Source organism: Alligator sinensis, unplaced genomic scaffold (genome assembly GCF_000455745.1).
Source record: "Alligator sinensis unplaced genomic scaffold, ASM45574v1 scaffold506_1, whole genome shotgun sequence".
In the NCBI taxonomy this organism is placed as follows: Eukaryota; Metazoa; Chordata; order Crocodylia; family Alligatoridae; genus Alligator; species Alligator sinensis.
The window spans coordinates 349,580-360,804 of NW_005842215.1; the positions used below are offsets into that span (position 1 = coordinate 349,580).

Genomic DNA, 11,225 nt, shown 5'->3' on the forward strand with positions numbered 1-11,225 from the left:
TCTGTGGTTTGGCTTTCCAAAGGAAAGTGTCACAGGATTCTACAGGGGCGACAGTCATAGGGTTTTTCTTTAATTACTAGTACAATAAACAACAGAAAAAAGTAAGACTTCCTTTTCCTCCACTTTCCCTGTATGTAAAATTGTCTTGCCTTGCTCTCCTTCTTCCATGAAAGGATATTAAACACCGCTTACTTATTGTGGCAAAGTGGGACTCCCCAACTAGCCACAATGCTAGTTTCCCCACTTGCCTTTGGGCCCGCCCCCCCCCAGACTCCCCTGCCATGCCTTGTTCTTAATTAATTAGGATGTTAATTAAGGTGGGAAGCTGCCCATTCTTGCCCCGATACCATGGGGCACTATCTGTGGCTCCGTTCCTCCCCTACACCGCAGCCCAAGCCTCGCAGATGGCAACCACAGATGTTAATCTCACTGGCCCCATACTGGGCACCAGAATCCTTCAGTCCAGACGCCTACAGGGTCTCTCCACTCAGACAGCCTACTCCACCTTCACTTGGGCTGCCTAGCTCCCTAAAACTATTTCCCCACTCAGGCATGGTCCCCCTGGGACTTTGGTCACACAGGCCCTGGCCTCACCTCCAAGGCCAGTCAGAACCCCAGCCCCTCAGGTCTGGGCGTCCCTTGTGGTGGGCCCCTGGCCCTTTTGACCATTCTGGTCCTGACCCCAACATTGACCAGTCAAGGGTACTCTACATCAGGCCTCTGTCACTAGGTCCCTCAGTCTCTTGGGTCTGCCTTCTGGCCCCTACTAGGGGTTGTGGGAGCTGGGGTAACTCACACCACAGCTGCTGTTCCAGGGTCTCACGGGGACTCTCACCCCCCCCCCGGAGCAGCAGGTCATTGTGCTCAACTATAGGTCTTGCTTTCGACCCACACACAGCCTCCCAGTGGTGGAGGACTTACTAGAGTCAGGACTCGCCCCTATCTCTTGGACTGAGCCCCCTTACTTGGTCTCTGGCCCGAACTACAGACTCAGGCATCCAGAGACATACCTAGGCCTACTCCCTTCACTTGGGGCTCCACACCACCCCCTCACTTGGGGCCACGGGGCTTCCCTCCCTGGTGGGCTTAGGTGGCCATAGCTGTGTCTGGCCCCAACTACCTTTCCTTGGGGTCCTACACCCCACAGGGCTCAGGTGGCCACAGCTATGCCTGGCCCCCAACTATCTCAGGTGTTACTTAACCCACCTGAAGGTGAGGGCTAGGGTTAAGGCACCCCTACCTGCCTTTCACTGGGGTGGTAACTGGCCTGGCATTTCTTGGGGGGTCCCACACCACTGAGAGCCCCACCAGGCCACCCAATCCTAGCAGGGTGCAGTTTTAGGTCATGCTCAGGACCAGGAGCCTCCTAGCCATCCCCTACAGCTCCTGCCCTTACCTCCAGGTCGTTGTGGAGCCTTGCAGCCAGGCGATGTTACTGCCTGGCTGCCAGCAATGAACTGCCCTGTTTATATGGGCGGCCAGAGATCTAAAATCGCTGCCGCAATCAAGCACCTGCCGGCTGCTTGGCTCCACTCTTGAAGTGGCAGGCACCCACAGTGCCCTGCCACACACCTTCCCGCTTAAAATAGTTCCTGGGGAAGGTTTCCCCTGCTGCTCCTCCCAAGCAGGCTCCCCTCACAGCCCGAGAGCCCTCAAATGGTGAGCACCCCCAAAGATGCTCCACCACACTTATACAGTCCAGTCCCAACAAAGTAACAAGTAGGGTTTCATGACAAATGAATCACATACATAAACATTTACTAACCTACAATTTTGATCATGTCAGTAAGTTAAATTAAATACAGAAAAGGTATAAACTGCTTCTTGGGGTTTTATTATAATTTTTTCAAGAGAGGGAAGATTAATCTACTAAATACCAGATCTTTCACAGCATGTGTCACCACCATAACTCTGTATTTACTATACATTAAGCATATAGGGCACACAAAAACTCTTCCATATAAGGCAAAAAATACCAAAAGGAAATTATACACACACCGTTTCAAATCAAGAAAAGAGGTTTTTCTATCAGTTTTTTTAGTGTGTTTCTACTTACCAACCCAATTGTTGTTATCATAAATCTAAAAATATACCCAGCTAAGCGTTTTACACTTTTCTGTGTATTTGACCTTTCCAAACTCTTCCCTGTCTCTGCATAAAAGGTGGTGTACCCTTAATAGCTCTAAAACATTTTCGGAGCATCAAACACCTTTCTGTCCTATAAAAATGTCTTTATGATCAGAAAAGGCATTTGCCAGTACAGTTTAACTCAATAATATAAGATTTAGCCATCCAAGGAAAAAGCAATGTGCTGCCTAATCCATTAGTGCTGCCTAGTTGATGAAAATGCTGCTGATGTTGAAAATAATAAAGATTTGTGCAGACCCCTCTGCCTTCAGACTCCAGTCTGGTCAGCTCCACAGATCAGCTGAAAGGTCCTTGATACTAACCAGCAGCAGTTTCTTCTAGCACAAGTTACAGGAAGAATTGGCCACAGAGAGAGTATTATGTTACTCGGTGAATGCCAGTTGTATCTGTGGCCTGAAATGGCAATCGCATTATACAAGATCCAGCATCCAAGCAATGAAATACATAGCATCTCTGACTTGCCATGCTACTAATACAATCTCTTGGTCCCTAGCCTACATGGCAGATCCCAGAACAGTGACAACCCACTCCCTGCTGAATTCAAGTTTTCTGAGACTAAGGTGGCCCTTCTTGCTCCATAGAATGAATCTATAGATCCTATTTTAAGGCATTTTCCCCCTTCCCCCCCCCTTCTTTACACCCTTCAGATATTTATGATTTTTTACTCTTCTTCCCTTAGGTTTTGATCCTTCAAATACTTACCCATGTGTAGGTGCTTACACTGGATTACCATGAACAGCTCTTCTAAGTCCAACAGAACTCCTTCTGGGAGTAAAATTAAGCACCTCATTAAGTGCTTGCTGGCTCATAGATTTACTTACACTATACCTATTTAGAGCTGGGGTTATTGATTTCTTGGGCTGATCTGTGCAAACATATCATCAGTTCTTTGCTGCTTGCCACTGAACTTTCTTCAGTGCATCTACAACTTTCTGATAATTAAACACTACAGTTTCAGAGAGTTTTGTTGGAGATGTATAGCATATATTTCTGGTCACCACAGAGAAATAGACAAACAGAAAAAAAAGAACAATGACAAAGATCAATTCCTATACCAGAAATTCCTATGCCAGGAAAATAAATGTGAGGCAGCAGGTTGACTGGTTTAAGCTATTCATCCCTCACTATGCGTATAAATCCCATTACTATTAACGAGAGTTATACAGGCCCCCAAACAGAAAACTAAGTGGACTTGCCTGAAGCTAAAACGTTCCACTTTGCAAGTATAAATGAATGAAGAATGATTGTTTTGTGAACATTCATTAATCTAATCTATGGCAAAGCTTTGATTAATTTCCCCGAGTGAATACAGTTCCTCTTAGTGACACTAATTTGTAGGATTCCTTCCTCTTTTGGGAAGAAACCTTAATATGTCAAGGCACAGAATTTGGTGTTTTTGGAGTAAAAGTCAGTTTTTTACAACACTTATTCTGGAGAAAGTTTACTTTCAGCTTCAGGTAAAATTTTAGCAACCAAAATGAAAAACACTTTGTTGTATCTTTGAGAATTTTCACTAGCAGCAAGAATTCTCTCATATTTTACCAACAAACTATAAACTCTTCAAACATTTTGCTTAAAATAAAAACAAAGAAGAGCAGAGTATGAAAAGGCTGTGCATTTATGTCTAGCTATGTAAGTGTAGGTGGTTACTTACCTTAGATGCTGGTTAAAATAGCATGTAAATGGCTGTGAACCAACTTCCTCTTTCCAGTACTCCTGCCAGTGTGCAACAATTTCAGAGTTCTTCTGATTTTCTCTTGCACAGGGAGGAATGAATGAACACTGTCAAAATACATTCCAAAAATGGAGTTACTTATGCACTCAGCAATGCATATTCCTCTGGATTTACCTCACCAAATTCACAAATACTAATAAAACTGGACCTAAAACAAGAGAAAACAGTAAGCAAGCTAGCATCCCTAGATCACAAGCTGCTTTATACATTTTAAAGTACTTTTGAAGTACTTTGTACATGCTAGGAACATTTTAAAAGATTGTTTTTATTACATTTTGCTCTCTCTCATTCCACCCTTCCCTCCCCTGTAACATGCCACTGTTGAAATTAAAAAAAAATAATTTTCAAGGTATGTTCTAGCTAGCTATATTAATTGCAGATATTATCTCCGGGATTTTTTTAAGGAAGAAAATTCAGGGAGTTAAAAGTCAATTCAGCAAATATGCTTAAATCACACTGAAGGTTGAAAGGCTTCTTTAGATGCTTTGCTGAAGCTTTTAATACAATTTAGTAATAGGTTTATTGTTTAAAAAAATATGTACGCCTAACTGCACATACATATTCCTTCTTTCCTTCCTCTTTCTTCCTTCATTTGGATTCTCTCTCTCCATCCCATTTGTTCAATCCAATATGAATAGATAGCACTACAAACAATCATATTAGTTTAACATAAATAATAGACAGAGCAGGACACTGGGCCAAAAGATGCACTGACATGTTACAATGTGCATGCTTCAACCTATGGTCTCTTTAAAATTGGGAGTTGAGATAGCAGGATGTGACAAGGGAGCATGCGACTGACGAGAAGTCCAATATAAAGATGAACACCCTTCCCCCCAAAAATGATATGTACAGTGAACTGGAAGTCAATCTCCATTAAATCATTGCTTGAATTTTTGCAGTGTGAAAAAAGCTCTCCTAGGAATTCATCATGCTGATCAAGTGAAACTTGAGTGTGCCTGTCAGCACCTGCAAATATTGTCAGTAGCTCCTATATTTGCACCTGGAAAATGCTGCAAATTCTCCCTCATTCATTTCAAGTAGAAACATGCCTTTTTTGGCAGCAAAGCATCCCCATTTTCACATGTATTTTGTGTCACTCTTGGGCAAAGCTGCTTGCATAACTGTGAGATAATCCTGTGAGATTCTTTTTGTCTTGACATTTAAAAAAACATGAGCAGCATCATGCTTCTTTCAGATACCGATTCTTGAAACAGATGATATAATACAAAATTGTCTATATTCTGCTGGAGTTGGGGTGACATTGTATTTGTGAGGGCTCAGGAAAAATGCACAAGAGAAAAGTTTTTGTGAGCAATATCCTTTATCAGACCAAAAGAGATAAAGACAAGTTTTTGGGTATGAACTATATACCAGATAGAACACAGGCCTTTATTATAGGACCATAGGAAGGTAGGGCTGGAAGGGACCTCATGAGATCATCTAGGCTAGTGCTCAGCTCAAGGCAGGATCATCTCTGAGTAAAAAAAACATTCTAAGTAAGCATCTGTCTACCCTGCTCTTTTTTATTCTGCTATTTCACATCATATAGCTTCTCCTGGCATATATTTTTCAGATTGACAGTACAATTTGGAAGCTCTTTTGCTTTGAAGACTGCCACATCCACATGATGCATTTCAGAACCTGTTGGTTGAGGGGAAGGGGAAGGTATTCTATTAAAAAGAATAGCTGGGGATGAGGCTTCTGCACTTGCCTGCTATGCTGCATATCCTAGAAGAAGCACAGGCCATTGTATGGAGAGGGGGAGAAAAAGGGATAGTTACTAAGCTTCCTATTAAATTATGTTTATTTTCTTGTACGTCTATCACTTGGGGCAATAGTTCAGCTCAGCTCAGCCCAGTCAAAGTGTTTGGCAGTTGCTAAGCTAGATTGTTCTATTATTTTCTGGTGTTTCTCTAGCATTTTTTGTTGAATAAAACTTTCAAGCATGTTTCCGGGCTTCACACAAAAAGCAAGCCACAAGGACTTCCTGGATAAAAACTTCCACACAACATGTGCAAGATCTCTTATTTTTCAAGTCAGCTGAGCTGGCATAGCACAGCTGTGGAAATACCACCACTGTAATGTGAGCTTCAACATGGGCATGGTCAGCATGGAGACAGAGTGTAGTACAGGCAGTCCTTGACTTACAATGTTTCGCACTTACAACATTTATAAATTGACACAGTTTCAACTTTATGATGTCAGTTTCGACTTTACAATGCTTGATCCAATGCCACACCAGTGAACAAGTTTAGTGCATTGCCCATCTCCCTGGAGAACATCTGTCCAAACTTCCTTGGACACTTTCTTTAAGAAAGCAGACAAGACTCCAGAAAAACCTGCAGCCAAGACTCCTGAGAAGACTCCAGCCAAGAACCCTTCAAAAAGTCCAGCCAAGAGCCTTTCAAAAAGTCCAGCAAAGTCACCTCAAAGTAGCCCTTCCAAATCAATAGGACGGCTATTTACAGTATAAATACATTAATGTAGCTATATTACTCATCTATAATTGATCAAGTACAAAATTCTGGGGTATTTTTAGTGAAAATAGGGTATCAGGAACAAATCCCCCATTTATAATGTTGTTTCTTATGAGAAAATTGGTTCCAAGTTGCAACGTTTAGACAGCTAAGAGATTCAAGAAATAGTTTTCTCTTCCTCTCAGCTACCATTTACTCTAGTATTAGTAAGAAAGGTCTGTCTTGCCTAACAAGTATCTGTACAATACTGATTAACGGTGTCAATTGGCCCAAACCAAGATCTAGGCTTGGCTGTGCTTGGTACCAACCAAATTAATGGGAAGACACTGTCCAAGCCCAAAAGTGCTACCCACCTGAACAAATAAGCCAAACAAACAAAGACTAGAAAGAGCCCGAGAAGTAAAGGGACTTACTCAAGGTCACCCAGCAAGTCAGTAGCAGAGCTGGGAATGGACCTAAGACCTGTGGAGTCCTGCCCACAAGATCACACTGCCCGTCAGTTTCCAAGCAGAACTGAGTGTCCAGGATCTTGTATTCATTACAGCTATAAAGACTAAGCCTGCTCTTTCCACTGAAGACCATGCCAATTCTCTCCTATTTCAGAGGAGGCAGCATTGGGTCTGAGGCTTATGTGAAATTACGTTTTTTCCCCCCCAAACCTCAAAACAAGAGCTTAAAAATATATGCCAAGGAAAAGAAGAAAGTCTCCTGCCTTGCATCTATTTCATTTGTCTATGCTTTTCACCTCTCTATTCTTTGGTTACAGTATAGCTTCTCCTTGCAGAAGGTGATATATAGTTATAAATAGTCAGCATCAGAGTGATCATAGAATCACAGGACTGGAAAGACCTCGAGAGTCATTTAGTCCAGTGCTACTGTGACTCAGAGCTGAGCACAGGTTTCTGCACCCACGAAAAACAAGTGCTCACTACCACATAATCAAGGCTGCTCCTTGATACCTGTTTCAGTGAAGACTAGCCAGAGGCCCTTTAAACTACCAACCTGATTCTCCTCCAGTCAATTCATTATTTTGCTACTACATTCCATTTCATAACACCATTTGAATATTGTAAATGCTGAATTGTGTTCATTTCTGCACCATCTTCTGGGACAAAGGGGCTCACCATAATTTAATATCTCTTAAAATATTAACTGTAAAGGAAAATCCTGATCCTGCAACCTTTGCCAACAGGTATAACCCACCACAGGCCTGGCAGAGCTTATCCAGCTGAACACTGACCCAGTAGGCTTTGTGCTTTGACTCCATCAGGCTAGAAGAGTGGTTCTTAAACTTTTTAGACTCAACGTACCACTCATTACACTTTATGCATCCCTTGGAAATTGCTAGCCCTTAGTTTTCTCTTGGTTTTTTGGCTATGGAAAAATAATAGAGCAATTTTTCTGTTGCAAAGAACTTGGAAAGGCTGTAATAGGTTAGCATGCTTTTAACACTATGGATTACTGTTTGACATACTTTGGTTTGTCTTATGAATAGTTTGCACACCTAACACTTCTAACAGTGTGGCACCCAGTGGCACCCCATGATAAAGGATCTCAAGGCACCCCAAGGTCCCACAATACCCTGGTTGAGAATCACTGGCCTAAATGCTCTTACACTTCCCTTGGTCTGAGTGGGTTCCAGAGCTCTCTCTCTTCTTGGTCCCTCCGGCAGACTTCCTCGGCCCAGTAAGCATACTTATATCCCTTTTCTTCTGCATTTGGCAGGCGAACAGACATGGGTAGAAGTCCCTGTGAAGAGCCATCCTGGCTCTGCCAATTGCCTGTCAATACAAACACCAAAGACGATTCTGAGATGCTAAAAGTGGAGCTGCTTGGGAATATTGTTGGAAAATTATAAGAAGGCTAAACTCAAAAGGATTCATATCCAATCCTACTTCAGGTCAGACACAGCAACTGAGGTGGCAACCCTCTGCCCACCCTTACTATGGAAAATAGCTGGAAGGAGTCCAAATACCACTGCAAGAAGGGAAACTAAGGCTGGTAAAGAGTACTGCCAGACTCACAGCATCTGCCAGAAGGTAGAAAAAGTCACCGTTAAGTTAAAGCAATGGTGTAAGAAAATGCAGAGAAGAAGGGGAAGCAGAAGGGGGAGGGTGGGCGCTCAGTCTATAGCTTTAGTGATTTCAGCTAGTCACTGCGGTCCTATGGGTCACCCTGATGCTTCTGGAGACTCCAAGCCTGTAATCATAGATTCATAGATGTTAGGGTTGGAAGGGACCTCCATTGATCATCAAGTTCGACCCCCTGCATAGGCAGGAAAGAGTACTGGGTTCAGATGGCCCCAGCCAGATGCCTATCTAACCTCCTCTTGAAGACCCCCAAGGTAGGGGACAGCACTACCTCCCTTGGGAACCCATTCCAGATTTTGGCCACTCTAACTGTGAAGAAGTTCCTCCTGATGTCCAGTCTAAATCTGCTCTCTGATAGCTTATGGCCATTATTTCTTGTGACCCCCAGGAATGTCTTGGTGAGTAGAACCTCTCCAATTCCTTTCTGCGCCCCCACGATGAATTTATAGGCAGCCACAAGGTCGCCTCTCAACCTTCTCTTGCAGAGGCTGAAGAGGTCCAGGTGCCCTAGTCTCTCCTCGTAAGGCTTGGCCTGCAAGCCCTTAACCATACGAGTGGCCCTTCTCTGGACCCTCTCCAGGTTATCCACATCCCTCTTGAAGTGTGGCACCCAAAACTGGATGCAATATTCCAACTGTGGTCTGACCAGCGTCCAATAGAGAGCAAGTATCACCTCCTTAGTTCTGTTTGTCATGCATCTAATGATGCACGATAAAGTGCAGTTAGCTTTGCTGATGACTCCGTCACACTGACGACTCATGTTCATCTTGGAAGAGGCTGTGACTTGGATGACTACACAGTCCGGTGGGTGGCGAACTGGCTAGAGGGTCGCACCCAGAGAGTCACAGTGGATGGGTCGGTATCGACCTGGAAGGGTGTGGGCAGTGGGGGTCCGCAGGGCTCGGTCCTTGGACCGATACTCTTCAATGTCTTCATCAGCAACTTGGTCGAGGGAGTGAAGTGTATTCTGTCCAAGTTTGTGAATGACACAAAACTGTGGGGAGAAGTGGACACACTGGAGGGCAGGGAACAACTACAAGCAGACCTGGACAGGTTGAACACCTCCAAAAAGGGTTACCAGCCTGTTGCTAAACTGCTCCGTTCTCCTCTTGACTGAAAGGTAAGAGCTTGGGGAAATAAATTAATCTTTGCCAGGCTTTAGGAAGGCTCAACCCCAAGTTCTTTATGGAACATCTAAGTTAACCAATTCTGGTTTAAGAGACAACTGGACCCCCAGTGGAACAAGTACCTGTACAGAACACTTGCCAGATGGAGGTGTCAGCAATTAGCTTAGCTGTCCTCTCCGATCCCCAGACTACTTCCCAATGAATTAGCTCCACATACTCCAAGGCTTCTCTGGGTCTGAGTAGGCCGCAGCAAAGCCTGTTTCCTTGGCTTCTCTGTCTCACTTCCTGAGCACCAGGCTTGGATCAGCATGCCTCCCCCAAAAGCAGGAAAAAGATAATAGGGCAGAAACTATTTTGGAATTTCTATTGGTACACGACTCCATAATCACACATCCTACACCGTATAGTAGTAAGGATAAAGTTATTGTACAATTCAAGTATAGTCTCAATTACACAGCTCAGAAGCATTATCAGCTAATGAAATTCCTCCCTCATTCCAAGCCATTCTTTGGAAAGATGACTCAGGATTCAATTCAGTGGAAATATTTGGTAGCAGATATAAAAGTTTGGTGTGCATAAAAGCATACTGAAATTCGAATCCGGCACAGGTCTATTGATACCCTCTGATTTGAGACTCTTCTCAACTGCCTTAAGAAAATGATGGCTACTCTGAATTGGAATTTTATCAGACAGAGCATTCTGCAATGGCATGAGGCTTGACTCACATCCTGGTTCAAATTCATGCTTCCCAGGACGCACACACTCTCGGGTCAATCTCCTGAATCCCAAAGTGGGATTATCACTTGAATCACTCGAGCCACCCTTCTGTGATGAAGTCTGATACAGAGGTAAGCCATGGATGCTCTCTTCAAAGATGGCTGCCACACCTTGAGAACAAGCCCATGAAAGGTGAGCGAATGTAGAGTGTAAAGAGCCAGTTTGGTGGAGGAGGAACTGTGATCTTCAAGGCTTCAACCTTAGTTCAGTCATGTTCAGGTCTGTCTTCCTGCACATGGTCCTTACGAAAAATCTCAGTTGAGTTTATTCCAGAGGAACGAAGTGGGGTTGCGTAGAAAACAGGCTGTATCTGCCTGACTTGGTACAGAGGCTGGAAAGTGTATTGTGAATGGGCAGGATTGCAGAGCCAGACAGAACAGATATTGTCAAGGTGATTGTTGGTCTTGCAGAAATGAGGTCTATCTTTGTCTCTGCCACAGAGGTCCTATATGACACTGAGTAGGCACTTAAATCGTAACGTTCACAGATAGACATTGGTTGTGCATGCCTCATTTTCTGGAAGCACACGCTTGACTCACCTAACATTGATTTAAAGTACAATTCACTCCTAACTACAACTGACCTCAATGGGAACTGCAAATGTAGCAGCAAATCAGCATGTAGTTAAGATGACTGAACCCAGGACTTGAAGTCAGGAGCCATGTGTATATGAGCAAAGGACTGTGCAGTTTTTACTGTGCACTCATGTAGTACTTGCATAACCAAATACTAAATGACTGTGCAGTAACTGGCATTACTGTGCAGTAGCATCCCTGCACATTTTTTTCTGATGTTACTGAACAGTGCACTATAGAGCTCACTGCTAATATGCAGTAGTGTCGCATTATGGTTAGTGGCCCCCCCCCCC

General features: G+C 43.7%; 1 protein-coding gene across 5 annotated transcripts in view; it reads right to left on the reverse strand.

Moving 5' to 3' along the window:
• Window positions 1–11,225, reverse strand: part of KCNMB4 (potassium calcium-activated channel subfamily M regulatory beta subunit 4) — a 35,278-nt gene that overhangs the window by 14,566 nt on the left and 9,487 nt on the right. For 3 of the 5 annotated variants that reach the window (XM_006026950.2, XM_025208012.1, XM_025208011.1), the window contains exon 2: window positions 3,803–3,930. The exons of the other annotated variants lie outside the window; for them this stretch is intronic. In XM_006026950.2, the coding sequence (XP_006027012.1) occupies window positions 3,803–3,930 (128 nt within the window). The remainder of the gene's footprint in view (window positions 1–3,802; window positions 3,931–11,225) is intronic. 5 annotated transcript variants of the gene reach the window in all.